We start from the raw sequence: 22,108 nt of genomic DNA on the forward strand, positions 1-22,108 counted from the left end.
TATTTTTCATTTAAAATCCAGCCTTTAATGTCCACCATTTGTTTCACATGAAAATAAGTTTTAATGGATAATAATTCCATTTTTAACGGATTAGATGTCTCGAAAAATAAGAAACAATACCTTGCTGTGAACATTTATACAAAAGAAAATCCAGCTTCAAGGAAGCTGTTTTCAGAGTCATTTATATCATTCTTATGAGACTGCTTTACAACTGTTTAATATCCTGTGACTGTGGGCAAAGTGTGTTTTAAAAGTCATGTGTAAATGAAGGTGTGACTTATTTATTGCTAATATCCTTTACAAATCAATAGCCTACAAGACAAGTCAGTATTTATATTCTTTATCTTTATTTGCCTTTAGCTTATACCATGACATGAGCTGTTTATTGAACACAGATGAGCATATATGGAACATAAAAAATATCTTAATTTACTTTTGAAAGTTTATTCTTTGGTGTGGCTGTGTTGTGTTAGGTGTGTGGTGTAACATTCATTTGTTTAGCAGCGGGTGTGGTTTCTATAGAGCACTGGAACATCAGTAGAAATGTTTTAAAATATTTAAAATGTTATACAAATTATATTATTTAATTATAACTTTAAAAATCATGAATGAGGCTTAAAAGTCAAACATGCATCACTGTACACTTAAAAGCAGATTTTAAGAACTGTGAGGATTCATATGAGAGAACTAAAGTTTACTTTAAAGGAGTGGATGCACACATTCCACATTCATTTGTTTATTGTGTATTAGCATGGTGTAATAGAACTCACAGAATCAAATCGAATAAGAGGGCGTTAAAAGAAATATACAGTAAATAGATTTAGTGCGTCACTCCACACCTTCTTGCCTCTCCTAACAAACAAGTAATTTCCGGCATGCTTTCATTTAATTACTTTCCAGGTGAAATGTCTTTTCATTGTTGTTTTTTCTTTGCAGTTTACACTTCTATATATGCACAGAATATTTTTAGATAGGTGACAATAGTATACGTACTGCATTATTCAGACTTCATTTTCTTTGTAGTTACATAATCCTCTACTGTTGAGCCTGCACATAATTATAGATCACACATTTGTCTATAATTCAATATTTTCAAATGTTTATTCACTAACAGTGCCCACAAAATGTATTTGCTTCATAATAGTCTTGAGTTTTACAACAGGTCCCATATGTAAAATTAGAAAAACTGGCATGAAACTCTTGGTTTTACTGCTGACTCGTGGATTTATCGGTCAGCCATTCGAGGTCAAGTCAACGTGGTCTGTTTGCTTAGTGAGTGAGAAAGTCAGAGTTACAGCATGGTCCAGAAAAGTATTGTCAGAGGAATATTCACAATTTTTCATTCATTGCTTGTTATAGTCTAACCCTAATGGTTGTAATTAGCACATGGACGTAAATGCAAAAGAGTAATAAATGTTACCTTTGTTCATATTAAATGCGTTCACTTTAAAAATCAAGCTGGAAAAAATATATAATAAATATTTTTAAAATGTTTTTGCATTTACACAAAAATACAGTGCAAACAGCTCATCATTTTAAAGTCTTTTGCATTATTCTCTAGTCTAGAGCACAGAACATTATATAACCTATAATAAATGACTGCATGGTGGATAGTCTCTCAGCTGTTACTGCAATGTTTGATGTCTGTAGAGCAAACAAAACTGCTTCTCCAACTTTATCAAGAGAAGCGGACAAACTGGTCTGCTTATTCAAGGTATATAAAAGCACAGTATATACATTTCTGAGAATCATATATCCAAATTTCTGTCACAGCTAATTTGCTTTCTGTTGTTTTTGTATTGAGTTTTCATCACATTTTCCTTAGGTCCATTTATGATGTTAGTTATAAAGTAATAATTTTGAGTTTCAGGTCCATTTTTATTTATGTGTGCATTTAATTATTTATGTACACTTTTACTTGTATCTAATATGTACTTGGATTGAACATCCTGAAGCAGACCAAGCAGTGCCAAGAGCACGCTCTTATCTAACCACTCAGTGGAATCAGAACAGATGCTCTCACTGACTTCAGAGAATATCGTGGAGTACTTCTTTTAAGTGATTCATTGCATTTTTCTCTTAACCATTCACAGCCTTTCTTTCTTTGAAAAAAAAAAAGGTGTGTGGGGGGGGGGGGGGGGGGGGGGTACAGTGCCCTTGCCATCTTCTGTTTTGTGCAGGTGCAGTCATTTGACACAGGACAAGGCACTCTGACCCAGAATTCTGACATGTGATTGGGTAATCCAAAGACAATCTTGAAACTCTGTGGAAAGTAGGTCCGTAAAATGATTTTTAGATTGTGGTTAAAAGGAAACTGGGACAGAAGTATATAAAGATTTAATGGCATTGTAAGAGTGTAATGAAAGTCTAGTATGACTGGAAAGTGGGTGGAATTGTATTGGATGACCCACTTAACGTCTTATATTTCTGTTTCAGCGGCTCAACTTTGTATTGTATGTAAGGGAGAACGTACATTCAGCCCGTACACTTTCCTTCAGGGTCCTGATCGCGTTTGTATTATGATGGACAGATTGACATTATTCTCATTTTTATTGAACTACTATCCAAATAAAAATATAGGACACTAAATTCCTGTTGAAATCATTTTATTATGTGTTCACTGCAAAGTGACACAAAAGACGTATAACTACACAGTAAAAATGCTACAGAAAAAAAACACTTTAATTGGTACCATTAAGTTCTCTTACTACACAGGGAAAAAGTGCAATAGATTTAACCTAACATTTAATGTAATTTTACGTACTGATGAATGTAAAAAGAAATTCCAAAAGTCATCTTATAACTTACAGTGTAAACACGCAAAATGACATTCCCAAATGACACTTCATATTTGATGGTATTTTGTTTAAATTATTGTTTTGTGATCGGTATCAGATATCAGTTATGCATATTAGTATTATATGTTACAACTCGTGTTGTTTAATTAATGTTTGTTGCATTAATTTAGTGTTATCATGGTGGTGTTTTGTGTTTATGACACTGTATGAAAGTGACGTGACATACAGCCAAGTATGGTGACCCATACTCTGCATTTAACCCATCCAAAGTGCACACACACAGCAGTGAACACACACACCCGGAGCAGTGGGCAGCCATTTTTGCTGTGGCGCCCGGGGATCAGTTGTGGGTTCTGTGCCTCAGTCATGGTATTGAGGGTGGAGAGAGCGCTATACATTCACTCCCCCCACCTACAATACCTGCCGGCCTGAGACTCGGACTCACAACCTTTGGATTACAAGTCCGACTCTCTAACCATTAGGCCACGATTTCCCACAAGTATGCACCATAGACTAAAAATTATTATTTACCACAGCTTAAAGGTTATTTGCAATTAACTTTGCTTCTTCCTGTGGCTTTTTCTTTACCACCTATGTTATTGTAGTGTTTGTTAGTATATGTTAAAAGTACAAACCAGATATTAGTAGCAGCTTGGCCTTTACCTTTAAGCAGAAAAGGCTGTAGGATTTACCAGATTAAAATGTTTTTGTTGTTTTGTAAACAGTAAAATTTACAGGTTGTTCTGTAAATACGTTCACATTTTTACTGTATTATTATAGAATTATTCTGGCAAACACAGCTGCCTTTTTTTCTCTTAACTGCATTAAGAGATATTACACAAAAAATATTTGAGCACTAAATGTCATTACTGATCAGAATCAAGTACTACAGACAGTCTTTTAGCTATGTATGTTACTTTAAAAGCCAAACTTATACTTTTGCAGTGTTGTGGAAAAGGTCTTTAACATTGTATGTGTTCAGATTTTATTATGGGAATAGATAAATAGGGTCTGGTAAAATGGACACAAGGTTTGGTGTGTATTGCATTTGTTTGGTGTTCAAGGTTTCAGTTCTTCTCCAGGGTCAAAACACAAAAATACTTGAAATGGTGGATTGTAAAAAAAGAAAAGAAAAAGAAGACCATAAAGTTACTCATCGACATTCATATCTGATCACATCACTGGATAGCCTCCAGATATAGCTACAGTAGATGAGGAACTCGACACTTATGTACAAATATTCAAATGCAAAACCACAAAATTTCCACCTCAACTACTGACAGCAACCATATCTATTGTGTGGTTTGGAAGAGCTGACCCACATCCTGACTGCGATGACAGCATTTTTCAACTTGTCTGAGAGTCCAGCTTCCCTCATCATTGATTAAGCTTTTTGTTTTTTTGACAGAGCATGGCGTGTTATTCTGCCATCAAATTTTTACATTCTTGCACCAGCACATAGACGTTTGGCCAGTCATAATGAGTCACATTACATCACTAAACCACCATGATCAGCTTAATGGAAAAACAGGCCCAGCTATTAAAACAGATGAAGTCAAAATGTGGAAAGTCTTGTAGAAAGACCCTCCCCTATAACCATAATGTCACCATTTAGTGACATCACAGCCAGCATGTTCAAATCCTTTCATACCGAGATAAATACTTTCATCAACAGATAGTTATGTCTCTGTGAAGAGTAGCTCATGAGTGGGTCATGAAGTCTGAGTTAGTCAGAAGACCTGAAGTTTAGAGGCCAATGACAGGGAAATGTAATCAGAATGGAGATGTAACCAGATCCTCTTCTTACCGACAGAAAAATATGAATCGTTGGATAATGTACTGAGCCCTACAGCCAAAACAATGACAGCAACTCCAGCTCCAAATGAAATGAAGAAGACACTGAGAAAAAAAACATCGATCAGTGTTCTTTTGGCAAAAAGGAAGTCAATGCAGTAGATGTGTCTGTTCATCCCATTAATTGATCTCAAGCTGTGCTAAAATCAATTAATTATTATAAAGCTTCCCCAAAAGCCACTGGTAAAGAGCTTTTGCTTCTTTTTAGCTGCAAGAGTGTGTCTTAATATGATGTCTGATATTTAGCATTTCTCACAGCAAGCAAACAAGTGACACGTCATTGAAATTCATAATCACTGCTACCCTCTGGTGGAAAAAGAACATATTCAAACCATTAATAACTGATATGTCTCAATATCTCTTATCAAAAACAGGTAAAAAAATAAATAAAATAAAAAAGACAAAAAGCCACAAAATGGGAAAGCAGGGCACATTTATTTTCATTATTGCAAGCTTTCATAAAAATGATGATAGTTCATATGAAAAAACTTTTTTCATCTATACAATCATTTATAAAAATGGTCTTCTCTGAGACATGATTGTAATAGTGCTTTTACAAAACAACCTCCATAATCAGTAAAGTTACATCTTTTCGTGGTTTTACATCAAACCAAACCTTAAACATATTTTGGTCCAATTTAAATGTAGCAAATCTTACACTGTTAGTAACAACATCAAGAGAAAACATTTAGTCAAGTAAAAAAATACATTTGCATAAGGAATGCTGATTTATATTTAATAGTGAAAGGATGTAAAGGCTAACTATGAAACTAAATGAACAAACTTAAACCGGTGGAATTTTTCACAAAAGAATCGGACTTCAGTCTTCAGAAAAGGATGAGTTCAGGAAAAACATGCAGCTCACTTGAGGGAAACACTTTCTTGTTTACACATATGGAAGCACCATCTTATTCATGGCTGTGTAAACTTTACCATAAAAAACTCTGGATTCCACAAACTACTAATAGTAACTGAAAATTGACACTTGTGCGATTCACCCTCACACACCAAATGAGGACATAAGAGTGAGTCTACAATTTAAAACAAAAATAACCAGATTCAATACAAAAAGTGCTGTTTTTGACCCTGGCAAAGGGTATTTGAAAGTATTTGATCGTAAATTAATGTCAACATTTCCTTGGTGCTTACATTTTTATCTAGTAATCTGTGATATTGGGTTGTGTCTTCTGATGAATCTCGACTGAACAGAAAAAGGTTATAAAGAAAGATATCTGAAGTATTTCATGTCACGTAACACTTTATACTGCTCTGTTTGTCGTCACACGTCAGTTTACGTCATAGTTCATGATTAGTATGCATCAGCTTTCCAGTGTGACAGCAAAAAGCAGATAAATCACATTTAAAGGTACAAAATTGCAGTCATAATCAAAACAACAGAAAAAAAAAAAAAAAAAAAAAAAGCTGAAATTATGCACTTTTTCTTCTGTCACTGTGGTGATTTATATCAGTCTGCATAATCCTAGCTAAAACATCTCATTTTGCAAAACTTGGAATACTTAAAAAAAAGAAAGAAAAGGATACTAACACACACATTGCGTTTTGGATAATTCAAAATAAATGGGAGACCTTTTGGGTGATGTCATGTTCACTGCCCTCAGTTTGGTGGCAAGATACCGGCAGTAAAAAGGCATGAGAGAAAAAAAAAAAACTACGAGATAGAGTGTAAACATGTTAGCGACGTTGCTGGTAGTGGCTCTTTTTCACGTTTTGGAGAGGTTACTGAACCACATTTAAGACATCTGAAGTAGGTGCATTCAGGTTCCCCTCTAATGGGTTGGTAACAATGCAAGGAGCTCTAGATGATCCAGTGACCTCATCATGTGGGTCAGTTGCTATTGAGGATCTCAATACTGTCCTGCAGAAGGGACACACTGTTCTGTAGTGAGTGTACAGAAGAGAGAACAACAGAGATAAGAGAGAGAGAACACATGGAAGAAAGTTAACGTGGTGGGCCAAATCACACTAAAAATCAAGGTTTTCAGGCCTATTAACCAATGAATCTCCATGATGTTCCAAGTCTACCATGTTTGCTTTAAGGGTGCTTAAGGTTTGTAAAAGTTTGTTAGGTTTTGGATCAGTAAAAAATAAATTATGTTATGTTTACCAAGGATGTATTTATTTGGTCTAAAAAAAACATTTAATTTGGGATTCATTTATACAGTCTAGTGAAATATTATTAGAATCTTAATTTTTTATATATTTTAAAAGCAGTTTAAAATAGCAAAGCTGAATTTTCGGCAGCCATTACTCCAGCCTTCGGTGTCACATGATCCTGTGATTTGTTTCAGGATTCTTTGATAAATGGAAAGTTTAAGTACTTTTACTTTTGTTAAAATCGTAGCTGAATAAAAAAAAATTACGATTTTAATTTTGGCCTTTATTCTGACAGGACTGTAGTAATGACAGGAAGCAAAGTGGGAGAGAAAGGGAGGGTCCACAAGCCAGGATTCAAACTCGGGCCGCCCATAGTGCAATGGCGCTATATGTCAGCACTGATAGCCTTCTAGGCAGCACCCCGATATATAGCGCCATTGCGCTATTCATTCCTTTTAAAAGAGAATCTTACTGTCCCCAATCTATTGAACAAGTTTATATTCAATATAGAAATTTAAATATAGACATTTCCAGTCCTGGAAAGCAAATTTTTTTAAATTCTCTCATATTACCAGGTTTTCCATGAGTACCTGAAAGCTGCTGAGTAAACGTAATGATACACACACAACACTTCAACCTCCTCACCTTGGCATGTTTTATTTCCAGCTCAGTCATCTCGATCAAGTTCTTACGGAAGGCTACTACACGTCTCGCCTTGAAGCTGGTGAGCTCTATAAACAAAAGAAATCAATGTTAGTAAGTAAGGAAGGGTTCGCCCAAAACTGATAATTAAACAACTTTGATGATTTTTCAAATTTTCTTTGTAATTGACCGTCTTACCAGGCACAATGATAATAGCTCACAGATAGCTCCTTGCAGGATGTAAACCTACAATCTTTCGGCTACCAGCCAAGATCTATAATCACCATCTTAACTCTTCATATACTATAAACTCAGATCAGAGTAATTCATCAAGGTTATTTAACAGTTAAATAAAATTAAGTTTCGATTGTACAACACCTTTCTTGCCAGACTCGGAGAGCTTGTCAAACTTCTGTAGACAGTGCTTCTGGTTTTCCTCAGCCTGTGCGATGTCCTTACCCTTGAGACGAGCCTTGTCAAGAGCTTTATTGGAGTTCTCGTAATCGGCAAGTGCCCGTGCACGTCTATACAACAGGTCCTGAAGGAAGGAATGGAATGCATTATTGCTCAACCTATAATCAGGATAAATCGACTGTTGTTAGTGCCATTAGTGAACAATGACCCAGAGTGGTCAGCCAAATGCGGGTTTTTAACTTTTTAAACAGTTGCAGGCAAAGCAACAGTATATAATGTTTTAGATTAAAGATAAATTATGTTGCCGTTAGAACCAGTAACGTGCACTTGAAGAACAATGTACAAAACTGGGACATTCACCACACAGGTCTGGTGGGCAAACATGTTAATTTTCCACACTACAATCACCCCATTCTGAAAAAACATACATGAATAAAACATACACTCTAGTGCATCTGGTTGAATTATACATTCCAATGTATGTAACCAATGTAGTGTTACACAACTGAAATAAAGAGGAAGGTGTCACCTTAGCTGCCTGGATGTCCCTTGTGTAGTATCTCAACAATTCTGTCAGCTTGAGCTCTTGATCCGATGCCCCCCTGTCCTCCAATTTCTGCAAAACAACACACACACACACACACTTATGATCCTATGAAAGTAAATAAAAATTAGGTTGGTAAGATAGATCCTATACAGATACTCACTCTAAGCTTTTCAAACACTTCAGCACATTTTTCTAAGTGCCTGGAAGGAGAAAAAAGTTTTAGTAAAAAAACAAAAAAAACAAAAAATATTTTCTTTAAAATTACTGTTGTTTGAAAATTCTCTGACTTTCATATACATATGTGTGTGTGTGTGTGCGCGCACATTATCTATCTATATACACACACATACATATATATATATATATATATATATATATATATATATATATACATATATACACACATGTATGTATGCACATACGTACACACACACACACACATACATACAGTGGGTACGGAAAGTATTCAGACCCCCTTACATTTTTCACTCTGTTATATTGCAGCCATTTGCTAAAATCATTTAAGTTCATTTTTTTTCCCCTCAATGTACACACAGCACCCCATATTGACATATTGATGTGATATTTCAGTTTTTCTTTTTTAATAAATCTGCAAAAATGTCAACAATTCTGTGTTTTTCTGTCAATATGGGGTGCTGTGTGTACATTGAGGAACAAAAATGAACTTAAATGATTTTAGCAAATGGCTGCAATATAACAAAGAGTGAAAAATTTAAGGGGGTCTGAATACTTTCCGTACCCACTGTGTGTGTGTGTGTGTGTGTATGTATATATATATATATATATATATATATATATATATATATATATATATATATATATATATATATATATATATATATATGTATATGTATGTGTATATATATATATATATATATGTGTATATATATATATGTATATGTATATGTATATGTATATGTATATGTATATATATATATATATATATATATATATATATATATATATATATATATATATATATATATATATATATATATATATATATATATATATATATATATATACACACACTTTTTTTTTTTTTTCTTGTTAATTGTTTGAAATTTTTTTGTGGTGGGTCCACTGAAAATGTTGACAGGGTAAGTTGACAAAAAAAAACCTGATCATTGAGCCATAAAAGAAATAAAAAAAAATGCATATACACTGCATGGCAAAACAAAAAGTCACCATCTAGATGTAAATAAGCAAATACTTAAGATTAATATGTGAATAATATGTTTCTGGCATGTTGTATGTTTGGCAACCATTCTTTTTACCCTAACTGATGCAGTGTGTATCTTTTTATTTCTCAAACAAACATGTTGGAATGTCTACCCATGGCATGTACATATTCATGATGATAATGTCAAGATTCACCAGGTTCAAATTGTGAAAGATTTCGTTTGACCTTCAGATTTGATAATACTGTACTTTTGTTGTGGAATTGTTTTGACTACGTTATGCATCACAACATTATTTCCATCAAAAGTTGCATTAATTTTTGGAGTCAAACCACTCTGTAAAGTCGTCTTCAGCACATCCCGAAAACTTTCAGTGGTTGCCAATTCATACGTGAAAATTATTCCTCATGCTCACTGAACCCCTATTTCACAATTTGTGCTCAATGAATCTCGACATTGTCATCCTGTAACACGGTCTTCCAACATGGCTGATTGAGAAATAAAAAGTTACACACTGCATCAGTTAGGGTTAAAAAGATTTGTTGCCAAACATGCCGGAAACATATTAATCACTGCAATAATAATCAGATCCTTGACTCTATATTTTTTGCTTATTTAAATCCAAATGGCAAATTGGCCAGAAAGTGTATATAACAGTAGTAGTAGTAGTACTGACTGTTACTAACTATACTAAGGAGCTGGTTTCACTTGCATATCAATTAAGTATGCCCTTTAACGAATCATACATTTATTACTGTTCTTCGTTAATGGTGTTTTTACTGCAAGCAATATGAAATATAACGTATTTCTCACTTTTTAAAGGCAGTGTTGTTGTCTGCAGCAATGCTGTTCAGAGGCCCAGAAATGTGGTTATAATCATCAGCAACATCTTAGAAAAGAAAGACAATCTTTCTGTGAATAAGAATTTCTCTTATAATTAACAAAGAGTCAAAATACTCGCAGCCAGTTGATTCATTTGGATGAAATGGTCTCACTTTTGTGTGAACGCGTCATTTTCTCAGCCTTAGCAGTGGCATCTTTGATTTTAATGGAATAATCCAACAGAAAAGTCTTCTCCTGTTCAAAAAACTCATCAACCTCCTGCAAAAAGAAAGTAAAAAACTGACATATCATGGCATGAGACAGAACACTACTGCCTTGTGTTGATATCAATAACACCCACAGAGAGTTGCTTGGCACACTGACCTTGACCCCTGATATGAGGACCTCATCAGCACTCTTTACCATGTTCTTAAAGAACCCTCCAAACATTTCCTTGGCATTTTTCCTCCTCACGGTGAGCTAAACAACAAATGAGAAGAGGATTACAGAGTCAAGAACACTATGAACCAATCAGAAGGCAGAACCATAGTGCACACTCTTTATCACCACTGGCTGGGATCCAAGGAGGCCACTTGTCTTTGTTATCAGTATAACTGACACTTATCGGTGCAATACAAGACTTGCGGGATATGGCTGAGTTTAAAGAGACTTTTCTATATTTAAATATATAATATATATGTATGTATGAACCAGAAAAAACTGTTGTCCAGTCAGAGACAGTTTTTGTGCTGAACTAAGCAGGAAGTGGACCTCAGGGTAATACCCTCTCATCTCCTCCCCCTATATCTCCTGCACTCATCCTCCACTCTCTCTCTCTCCATTTGTGTATAAACTGCCAACATTGCAGCTTCACAGGAAATAAGCAGTGCCAACTCTCTCTCTCACTGTCTCTCTGTTTCCTGGTTTGTGAAGAATAGGACAGGCCAAGACAAAACGGAAGACTCACATCCTGGTCATATTCCAGGAATATCTGGAAGTTTCTGTCCTTTCTGAAGATGGGGTGGGAGGAGAGTCTCTGAAGAAAAACTTCATGAACCTGCACAGTCTTCTTAAAAACAGCAAGATATTCCCTGCAAGGATACAATGTTTTAAATGTATACATGTCAACCGATGTGCAAGAATTGAATTTAGATTTAAACTCACGCCTCAAGTTCCTGCTTCATTTTGGCATATTCCTCCTTTGTCAAGCTTGATTCCCCCTCTCCCAATTTATGCATCTTCTCCCGGGGACCCTCAAAGTCAGGTTTTGGTGGGGCAGGAGGAATCTAAGGAATATGGTAAATGCAAGACAATTCCATTCAGTGGAAGTCTTTTTGGCTATTCCAACAGTCTACAATGCAGACAGATAGTCAGTAGAGAAACTTTGTGGTTTCCATGTTGGCCGACGGAATGCCTGTTGCTGATGATGAGCTTTCATAAATCTAGACAATATGAGTATGGGTTTTAACTTACAATGAGGCCAGCATATTCCTCAGTCTCCACGATTGTGTCATGAAGCCAGATGAAATCTTCATGCTGTCGTGGCACAGAAAATTCCGGCTTCTGAAAGGAACTAAGCGTGGTCTGTGAGGAAGTGAAGAGCAAATCGACACCATGAGTCAAAGATATACTGTCCACCACTACTACAGACCATGGAAAGTTACACTATGAAATACAGGAATGTGTGCAAGTTACTGACTTTTTTGAATGATTATAAATTAGATCTGTTGTCTCACCTTGGTGTGGACGGTAAATTTGACTTTGTCACGTTCACAGAGGGCATCAGGGATATCAATGACGAGAGATGCATCATTGTTCAAGTCGACTGATACAGAGCGCATCTATATAAAAACATGATTTGTTGAAAACTTAATCATCTTGTGTCAAATCAAGAAGAGAGCTTCAAACAAAGACTGAGAACTTATTCAGTCACTTATTCCACAAACTGTAACAGTAGTTTGGAAAAGAGTTCAGAAAAAGAGAAATTTCCTCAAATCATTTCTGCAGAAAAGAGAACAGCAAGTACAATACAACTACAAAACAAATATAACTAACATATTGGCCAATATAACTAAAGAATAACAACACTGACAAATAAAACAATATAATTATTGTTAGACAGACAGACTAGACTAGATAGATATGAAACGAAGACTATTGTAATCCTGTTTTGTAGTTATTATTGAGGAACAGCTAGTAAAGAGTTAATGCTATGAGTGAGTGTGACAAGCGTACGATTACTCACTATAAAGTGCAAACAGAGCTGGGCGGTTAGTGTGCAACCAAGCATGACTGCTTAAAACATCAATTAATAAGCTTTATCTTTACAATAGAGAGATCTGACAACACTTACCTTCTCCTGATCACTGTCGTCTGAGATAGATGTCATGTTCAGAAAATCTTTCGCTTATTTTATCGTCTCTGGGTTGTACATTAAACTGTACTTTTAACTTTTCAACAGCTCGCTGCTCTTCAGTCTCTACTCATGTCACTGTTCACATCCGGCTCGAATTTTTTTTTTCTGGCAGCACGTCAAAATAAAAGTCTAAAACTTAAAATTGGTTGAATTTTGACAAAACCCCGTGAAAAGAGAAAGAGAGAAAACGTGTTCTTCTTCTTCTTCATGTGATTTTATTGGCGGTTGACAAACAACTTAATGGTGTATTTCCGCCACCTACTGGTATGGAGTGTGAATCAAAATGAGTTTCTCCCTCCCCCTTTTTATTTAAATGTACATTTATATTCTATCCCACAATTTAGTTTTTTTAAGGAACTTCAAAACTAGACTAAAACATTCATTATTCGAATTATTTTGTAAAATATATCTTATTATAAATTGTATTTTCCTATTACCTAATTCTTGTATTAAAATTCTCCTCTCATTGTCATATTTCTGGCAATACTGTATGACATGTTCTACGGTCTCTTCCTGTCCACAAAACTCACACCTCCCCGTTTCATGTTTACCCATTTTATGAAGTGTGCTATTTAATCTTGTATGCCCAAATCTCAATCTTGATATTATTATTTCATCTTTTCTATTTTTTCCTGCATTTCTTATTTCACCCACTTTCCCTTGTATCTTATAGAACCATCTTCCTTTTTTCTCCTTATCCCATTGTTTTTGCCATCTTCCCTTCAGTCTTTTTTTGATTAAACTTTTGAGAAAACGTGTTGAAAGGTTTCGAGTGATTTCAATACAATTGTTTTATTTGGAAATGTGAGCCTATATACATATTTATATATAACTTATGCTCTGGCTGTCAATAAAAATTTAGACTATTTTTAAGTTGCATTGTAGGAAATTGTGTTTTATGGGAACGTGTTAAACCTATTTTTCGATGCAATTCGAACTACAATTCCCATAATTCCCCAGTAGATCCAGTTCAATTTGCGCTTAATTTGAAAGGGGAATGCAACAACTTCATCGCTAATCCACTCCAAAACTTTTTGGTTTATTTATTTGTCCGTTTTCTTGAGTGTACGCAAATAGCCGCAACAATTACTACAGAAACAGGATAAGAACATCACGTATGGCGATTACAATGCAAGTATTGAAGCTGGTGATACAATGCAAGTGTGTGAGATCAATAGGTTTCCCCTCTGGTCAGTTCTCGCGTGTGGACAACTTTTCAACCAGCTGTCAATGGCGAGCACGCAAAAAGGTGAGTCAGTACAGCACAGTGGACACAGAGCGGTACTCATCTCTGGTGCGAGAGGTGTTGTCGTCAAAAAACAGCTCCCAGACCCCTACTAGCATCGAGGATGATGGCTGTCAGCTGTACGGACCTATAATAAGATCCAGACCGCCTTCACAACAGCCCAAAGTACCTAAAAACCTGCATCCACTGTTAAATGAGGCCAAAGGCCAATCGGAGTATATGCCGGGACCTTTGGCTCGTATAACATTAAAGAGAGACGCTAATAAGACATCTATACCTAGTGTGACCCGAATCCTTCAGAAGACCATGCCTCCTGACCAAGCCTTTTACCTGGAAAGGTGGAAGAGAAGGATGATTGCTGAACTCGGAGAGGAAGGGTTTCGAGAATACAGCTCGAGTAAGAATAATTATTTTTCTTTCATTATTGCTTTTTAAAAGAATAACACCTTCTAATTCATCTGTGTGATGTTTTAGACATTTTCAGACAAGGAAAGCTGTTCCATGCTGCCATTGAGGACACTTTCACCCAGGAAACCCCTTCTAAGGAGGACCATGTGTGTCCAGAAGAGGTGTCCGGATATATAGAGAGTGTATCTAATGTGTTGAATTATATAACAGGAGTGAGAGCTATTGAGAGTGTTGTGGATCATTCTGCATTACGGTACCTTGGCATTGTAGATTGCGTTGCCGAATACAGGTGAGATTAATTTTGTTAAATCAAAGAGTCATGTACACTTTTTAATGTATAGCCTATGATTGTGTGTTTATATATATATATTATATGTGTGTGTGTGGGTATGTATGTATGTATTTATGTACGAGTGTCATGTTGAATTTTAAATCTCATCTTCTTTCATACAGAGGTTCCCTGTGTGTCATTGACTGGAAGACCTCAGAGAAGCCTAAGCCCCTCCTTCGCCACACTTACGACAATCCATTACAAGTAGCTGCATACATTGGAGCTCTGAACAGTGACCACAACTACAACTACCAGGTAAACATCACTCCGACACATTTTAAACCTGGTATAAATTTATAACCTGGTACAAATGTTTAGGGTCAGTAAGATAAATTAATACTTTTATTCAGCAAGTATGCATTAAATTGATCAAATGTGAAAGAAAATACATTTCTAATGTTATGAAAGAATAATAAACGCTGTCCTTTTTAACATTATCAAAGAATTCTGAAAAAAATCTATCCCAGTTTACACAGAAATATGAAGTTTTCAATTTTGCTAATAATTAGAAATGTTTCTTGGGCACCAAATCAGCATATTAGAATGATTTTTGTGTGACACTGAAGACTGAAAATTTAGCTTTGCTATCACAAGACTAAATTACATTTCAAAAATATATTACAGAGATCTAGTTCTTTGAAATTGTACAAATATGAGACCTTTACTGTTTTACTGTATTTTTACAAACTTTTGAATGGCAGTGTGTATAGTCATGAAATGGCCCTTAAAACCTGTTCATAAGTGGTCACGTGTTAATTTCTGGTGGATACATTTTTGTCTGACCATTTGTGTATGGATCATCTGTGATGGATTGTAATTCTAGGTATTACAAATGGATTGTTGAAGTTTTCTTTTCTTCTCTAGCTTCCTTCCTAATCTACCTGCCAAATAGACAGGCATTCTGTATTATAATTATTATTGGCTGCTTGACAAATTGCTTTTGTCCCTCTTTTTTTTAAATAAGTTGCTTTGGATGAAAGCATCTGTTAAATGCATACATGTATTCTTCATTGAAGTCTTCCATCTCATGTCATTTATGTACAGGTAGAAAACGGCTTAATTGTGGTGGCCTACAAAGATGGATCACCCGGACATGCTCACTTCCTGAACTCAGAGCAGATTCTGCCATTCTGGGAGAAATGGCTGCTTCGACTAGAAGAATATGCAGAAAAATAAGATGCCTTTAACTAGTATAACAAATCTAGCTGATTCTACACACTGTGTAGCTTGACTGTAAATGTTTTATATTTGCAACAAAAAATAAACGGTTGTTTACACATTTTATTCATTTTATTATTTTTGTTGTTGATGGTGGCCTTGTGGACATTTTTAAAAGTAAAAAAACAGATTGTACATAACTATATAGCTTCTCAGACCGAAGCTAAACAATTGTGATTGGCTGCTCTGATGGGACCCAATTACAAGTCATTAAAGACAAACCAGGCTGCCCTGTAATCCGGTTCTTCTGTGAAACCCAGGCTTGTGAAGAGGCTGTAGGATAAATGGTTCTCTTCCTCTATAAAACAGTACACCGGATAACACAGAGTGGAGTCTCTTTGACATAATGGTGACCAGTGCTTTTGCATAGCCTTTTCCTCTGTGTTCTGGAAGTGTGTACAGCATTCCCAAAGCACAGGAAGCACAAGTTAAAATCCATGCTACCGGTTGATCATTTGAGTCCAGGACACAACAAGAGGGGAAGTTCAAAATCACATTCTTAATCATTAATTTGCGGTTTCACAGCCAAACGTCCAGCTACGGTCGACTAGTTCAAGATGAGACTCATTGAGAGAAGACATCTTCAGTGATGAACTGTGGAGAAAAAAAACAAAAAACAGAATAAAATACGTTTTTTTAAAGGAAATTAATGTCATGCATTTTCTTCAATATTTAGTATTTTGAGGAGATTTCATAGTATTAGGCAATATTCACCTCTCTAAATTATGCACAATTACATTTCTACATAATACAAATATTAAAAAAATATATTCTCTGGTTAGAGTATTTTCAGATGCAATATTACTAGGTTTTGCATTATCAAATACTACTTTATTGTGGCTTTTTTGTTGACTGTACTCCAAAAATTGGTTATTTTTAAAACCATTACCATTATGTAATTATGTCCACTATTGTTTTTTCAGACAACATGCGCTGCAAAAAAATCAAAATGTAAAAGACAAGGACCACCAGGGTAAATACAATGAACAGCCATTACTAAGTTACATGTTTCAGTTACAGTACAGTAGTCAATGACATATTACTGCAAAGTAGCTTGGTTTAAACTGACAGGTCATAAAATGGTGTCTGAAGTGTGATGTTAATGATTACAGTTCATATAATTCACCTGTCAACGTGTAAGAGTTTTGATGGATCCTGAAGAACCAACATGTAGCACACAGCTTCTTTTTTCATAAGTACATCTCTGTTTATTGCCACGACTTCCAGCATCTTCTCATGATGAAGCTCAGTGGCTTAAGACAGTTTACAAAGGAACAAGTGTCTGAGACCTTAAAGATTTTCAAGGATTCAGACAGACGTTAAAAAACTAACAAATGGGAGATGCAAGTACCCAAGCAAATAAACATCTTCCAATCAATGACATCTGAATGTGTCAGCAGGTCTCTGAGGTAGACATCGTTTTTTGAAAACACAGTCAAGTCTTTGAAAAGGTCTCCCTTCTAAAATTAAATAAATGGATTGTTGAATCTCTCAAATCACTGTGAAACATTCAACCAAGCATTTATATTTCCCAATATTCCTGATACCTCACGGAATTGTGGTTTAAAAAGTAAAACTCTGGCCACTGGTCGACAAGCACACTAACAGGATCAGCTCTCTGTCCATTCCTGTTGAGCGCTGGACAATACACCCATATACCTGTATATATTCAGGACAGAAAAAGGCCATATATTGAATGTTTGCAAAAGCCTACAGAGCATTAAAGCGCCACAAATAATGACTTACTGCTATCAGTCACAGTTAATTAGCGTGTAGCGCATTCTATGAATTTTAACGGTAACAAACATGACCATTGCAAATTGAGCTACTTCATTAACTCAATAAACGCTTTCAAACCTGCAGCGACTGTGGAAAGTAGTTTTTAAGATCTACTTCCAGGGTCTTCAGATCCTCTTTAGTCAGCTGACGCATTGCGAGGTGTCCTGCCAGCAGCTTTATTTGGGACTTTCTAAAACGCTTAACGTGGCTTAAACATCGACCAGGGAAGCCCAAATTTCTGTCAAACCTTACTTGTAATAAACACTAACTACTGTCAAAAGAACAAGCTCTTATTCATTGTATAAAGTGAATAATTTCATGTTAAGCGTTCTCCCCCATAGAAGTCCATTATAAGGAAAAAGTTTAACGTATCTTAACAATGACCGGGGAAAACCACATTTCTGTCATTTTAATTGTAATATATATGCAGTAATTTTACTCAAAAGCCATCGTGCATTGCGTAAGTGTTAAAAGGTGTTGTACTGTATATGACTAGGCTACATGAAATGAACATGAGACCAATCACCGCAAAGGGGGGATTTGGAAAAATGAATCATCGAGCGAATCGTTTGGGAGTCGTTGAGCAAATAAGGTAAACATAAATGCATATTATAAGACAATGAAAGTGTGTCTTGACCTTGCATGCATGTCAACCTGTTGTTGGGGACTCCCAAAAATAACCTATAATAGGGGCACTTTAAATAAACGTGTACGGTTGAAAAGGAAATCGTCACTCTGTCACTGAATATTAGTAGAAATCTTGCCTTGGTATACTGTGCAGCTGTGGTATGTTTGATTGTTAAAGCAAAAAAAAAAAAAAAAAAAATTGGAGTCTATAATATACAGGTGCTGGTCATAAAATTAGAATATCATGAAAAAGTTGATTTATTTCAGTAATACCATTCAAAAAGTGAAACTTGTATATTAGATTCATTCATTACACATAGACTGATATATTTCAAATGTTTATTTCCTTTAATTTTCTTGATAACTGACAACTAATGAAAGTCCCAAATTCAGTATCTCAGAAAATTTGAATATCAATTAAGACCGATGCAAAAAAAATGATTTTTAAAAATGTTGGCCAACTGAAAAGTATGAACATGAAAAGTATGAGCATGTACAGCACTCAATATTTAGTTGGGGCTCCTTTGGCCTGGATTACTGCAGCAATGCGGCGTGGCATGGAGTCGATCAGTCTGTGGCACTGCTTAGGTGTTATGAGAGCCCATGTTGCTCTGATAGTGGCCTTCAGATCTTCTGAATTGTTGGGTCTGGCGTATTGCATCTTCCTCTTCACAATACCCCATAGGTTTTCTATGGGGTTAAGGTCAGGCGAGTTTGCTGGCCAATCAAGAACAGGGATACCATGGTCCTTAAACCAGGTACTGGTAGCTTTGGCAGTGTGTGCAGGTACCAAGTCCTGTTGGAAAATGAAATCTGCATCTGCATAAAGTTGGTCAGCAGCAGGAAGCATGAAGTGCTCTAAAACTTCCTGGTAGACGGCTGCGTTGACCTTGGACCTCAGAAAACACAATGGACCAACACCAGCAGATGACATGGCACCCCAAACCATCAATGACTGTGGAAACTTTACACTGGACCTCAAGCAACGTGGATTATGTGCCTCTCCTCTCTTCCTCCAGACTCTGGGACCTTGATTTCCAAAGGAAATGCAAAATGTACTTTCATCAGAGAACATAACTTTGGACCACTCAGCAGCAGTCCAGTCAAGACGCTTCTGACGCTGTCTCTTGTTCAAGAGTGGCTTGACACAAGGAATGCGACAGCTGAAACCCATGTCTTGCATACGTCTGTGTGTGGTGGTTCTTGAAGCACTGACTCCAGCTGCAGTCCACTCTTTGTGAATCTCCCACACATTTTTGAATGGGGTTTGTTTCACAATCCTCACCAGGGTGCGGTTATCCCTATTGCTTGTACACTTTTTTACTACCACATCTTGTCCTTCCTTTCGCCTCTCTATTAATGTGCTTGGACACAGAGCTCTATGAACAGCCAGCCTCTTTAGCAATGACCTTTTGTGTCTTGCCCTCCTTGTGCAAGATGTCAATGGTCGTCTTTTGGACAACTGTCAAGTCAGCAGTCTTCCCCATGATTGTGTAGCCTACAGAACTAGACTGAGAGACCATTTAAAGGCTTTTGCAGGTGTTTGAGTTAATTAGCTGATTAGAGTGTGGCACCAGGTGTCTTCAATATTGAACATTTTCACAATATTCAAATTTTCTGAGATACTGAATTTGGGACTTTCATTAGTTGTCAGTTATAATCATCAAAATTAAAGGAAATAAACATCTGAAATATATCAGTCTGTGTGTAATGAATGAATCTAATATACAAGTTTCACTTTTTGAATGGTATTACTGAAATAAATCAACTTTTTCATGATATTCTAATTTTATGACCAGCACCTGTAGTACCCTAATTAGGTTCTAAGGATGTTTCCCATGGAAAATTGTAAATGTAAAGACTTTTTTTAAAGGATGTTTAACTGCACATAGGCAAGGAACTACTGTCAAAGCCAAGCAACAGAATAAAGAATGCTTGAAAAGCTGTCTGGTAGTGAATTAATTTATAGTGATGTTCAAAACAATCAGTTAACGGATATCAGATGATTACATCCTTTCGTAATTTAGCAATTAACATGCTTATATATCTGTGATTGGTTTAAGGTAATCATGTGACATTAACTTGTTGGGGTCTGAGGGTGTTTTGGGGCCCTTCTTTAGTTTGCACTTGCCCTTACATTTGTGCTTTTTTTCAGTTGTTTGTAAACATATTAATGGCTAAAGTGTGTTGAGCACAAACTGTGCTAGAATAATATGCAATCAACATGTATGTACATGCTTGCTTTTTTGAGAAAATTGTTTATGCATGGTTAATAATATATATATATATATATATATATATATATATATATTAAGTCACTGAAGTAAGGCCAGAAAACTCATACAAAACATATAGTCACAAAATTTTGAGTATTGGATGTCATAGAGTAGAAAGTTTGCTATAAAAAGATATGAAAACCATTCTGCTTACTTATTCACATAAAACAATATAGTGATTTAACTTTTGTAAGACACTTTTTGTTGTCCATATGTGAGGGAGTGTCAATGGCCATACATATTGATGTGCTTCACACCTGGGCATATATAAAGATCCAACCCCCTAATGGGCCTCTCAAGGTGGAAATGAGAAAGAATGTTAGGAGATTTAAAAACATGTTTTATTTGTAATTTATTTAAGTAAATAGTGCACATCAACATATAAATAATGAGAGGCTTATTGTTGAGCACATTGTTGCACATCCTTGTGTCATTTTTGGAAAGAGTTCCTGTGAAACTGATGACCATCACATGTCTGTCATGTGTCCTGTCTTTCACCATGTATTGCTTTAAAACACACAGAACTAGTAATGCAGCCACATTCCTATAAGAAAAAGTAAATGATTGTTAGCATATATTGTGAAGCGTACAATACCAGTAGCACACATAGGCAAATAATAAAAATACTAACATATGGCTACTTAAAATAATAATCACCAACCACCATACAACAATAGTATTCGTAAAACTGTGCTCAGTCTGCCCCAAAACCAGGGTCACTGCACATTTACTATAGTGAGCCATGCTATATTTTCCGAAGGAAAAAATGAAACAAAATACTCACTCGTCAGAAACGATGTGCTCCGCTGGATGCTTCACAATGTTCATTTTCAGGATCACGACCTTTATCTCAAAGTGAAAGTTTGTTTTACTCTGTATATGACCGTCTGCTGAACATGTTATGATCCAAACGCGCAGACAAATCAATAAACATGACAATGAATGAACGCTTTGTTTATCATTGTTTGGGGGCGTTGACCCTGTTCGCGTGGCTCGAGTTGATCATTAACATATGACTAGTGCTCTGCAGGAGGGCGTGATCATTAGAGATAATGAGCCGAGCCTGGAGAAAATGTACCTGTCTTTACTTACTTTCATGCTTATTACAAAATGAAACTGAACAACATGTTATCAGTTTGTCGATGCGTTCACGTTAAACTGCTTCCTTATAATAGACTTCTATGGGAGAGAAAGCGCTTAACATTAAATTATTCACTTTATCTGTGGAATAACAGCTCGTTCTTTTGACAGTAGTTAGTGTTTATTACAAGAAAGGTTTGACAGAAATTTGGGCTTCCCTGGTCGATGTTTAAGTACGTTAAGCCACGTTAAGCTGTTTAGAAAGTCCCCTTTATTTCACGTGTCGCTTGGCGTCAGCGTGTCTAGCGGTGCTTTTAAAAGGCACTTATGACA

The 22,108-nt window shown here is 35.9% G+C and overlaps 2 protein-coding genes and 1 pseudogene across 4 annotated transcripts; 1 reads left to right on the top strand and 2 right to left on the bottom strand.

The window, feature by feature from the left end:
- Positions 1 to 5,061: 5,061 nt before the first annotated feature.
- On the bottom strand, positions 5,062 to 13,030 carry LOC306882504 (sorting nexin-5-like). 2 transcript variants are annotated; one of them, XM_079437166.1, is made up of 13 exons: positions 12,748 to 13,030; positions 12,131 to 12,235; positions 11,868 to 11,978; positions 11,559 to 11,680; positions 11,362 to 11,485; positions 10,779 to 10,874; positions 10,568 to 10,673; positions 10,386 to 10,461; positions 8,531 to 8,570; positions 8,353 to 8,439; positions 7,788 to 7,947; positions 7,413 to 7,498; positions 5,062 to 6,549 (listed from the first exon to the last, which is right to left on the bottom strand). In XM_079437166.1, the coding sequence occupies exons 1-13, from the start codon at positions 12,781 to 12,783 to the stop codon at positions 6,499 to 6,501; spliced, it is 1,200 nt and encodes a 399-aa protein (XP_079293292.1). In that variant the 5' UTR covers positions 12,784 to 13,030; the 3' UTR covers positions 5,062 to 6,498. The 2 variants fall into 2 exon arrangements, 1 of the variants encoding a protein (XP_079293292.1); XR_013785256.1 differs by having other exon boundaries at positions 5,069 to 6,549; positions 7,608 to 7,947.
- A 728-nt stretch (positions 13,031 to 13,758) lies between these two features.
- Positions 13,759 to 16,077, top strand: LOC306882461 (mitochondrial genome maintenance exonuclease 1-like). Its single transcript, XM_079437086.1, has 4 exons — positions 13,759 to 14,453; positions 14,531 to 14,753; positions 14,918 to 15,050; positions 15,840 to 16,077. The coding sequence occupies exons 1-4, from the start codon at positions 13,928 to 13,930 to the stop codon at positions 15,969 to 15,971; spliced, it is 1,014 nt and encodes a 337-aa protein (XP_079293212.1). The 5' UTR covers positions 13,759 to 13,927; the 3' UTR covers positions 15,972 to 16,077.
- Positions 16,078 to 16,213: 136 nt separating this feature from the next.
- On the bottom strand, positions 16,214 to 17,945 carry LOC306882905 (glycine N-acyltransferase-like protein; annotated as a pseudogene). The gene is made up of 5 exons: positions 17,871 to 17,945; positions 17,561 to 17,672; positions 17,365 to 17,473; positions 17,140 to 17,266; positions 16,214 to 16,607 (listed from the first exon to the last, which is right to left on the bottom strand). The product of its transcript is annotated as a glycine N-acyltransferase-like protein (transcript).
- Positions 17,946 to 22,108: the final 4,163 nt, after the last annotated feature.

The sequence above is a fragment of the Barbus barbus genome (assembly GCF_936440315.1).
Source record: "Barbus barbus genome assembly, chromosome: 16".
In the NCBI taxonomy this organism is placed as follows: domain Eukaryota; kingdom Metazoa; phylum Chordata; class Actinopteri; order Cypriniformes; family Cyprinidae; genus Barbus; species Barbus barbus.

Bases quoted from the DNA above. Each gene is read 5' to 3' on its own strand.
- LOC306882504 (XM_079437166.1), bottom strand. From the start codon at position 12,783: ATGACATCTATCTCAGACGACAGTGATCAGGAGAAG. The intron at 10,674-10,778 runs GTCAGTGTGCCA...TTCTTTTTGCAG, and splicing joins TCCTCATATCAGGGGTCAAG to GAGGTTGATGAGTTTTTTGA. The intron at 7,948-8,352 runs GTGACACCTTCC...TCCTTCCTTCAG, and splicing joins GGGACATCCAGGCAGCTAAG to GACCTGTTGTATAGACGTGC.
- LOC306882461 (XM_079437086.1), top strand. From the start codon at position 13,928: ATGGCGATTACAATGCAAGTATTGAAGCTGGTGATACAATGCAAGTGT. The intron at 14,454-14,530 runs GTAAGAATAATT...GTGATGTTTTAG, and splicing joins GTTTCGAGAATACAGCTCGA to ACATTTTCAGACAAGGAAAG. The intron at 15,051-15,839 runs GTAAACATCACT...ATTTATGTACAG, and splicing joins ACCACAACTACAACTACCAG to GTAGAAAACGGCTTAATTGT.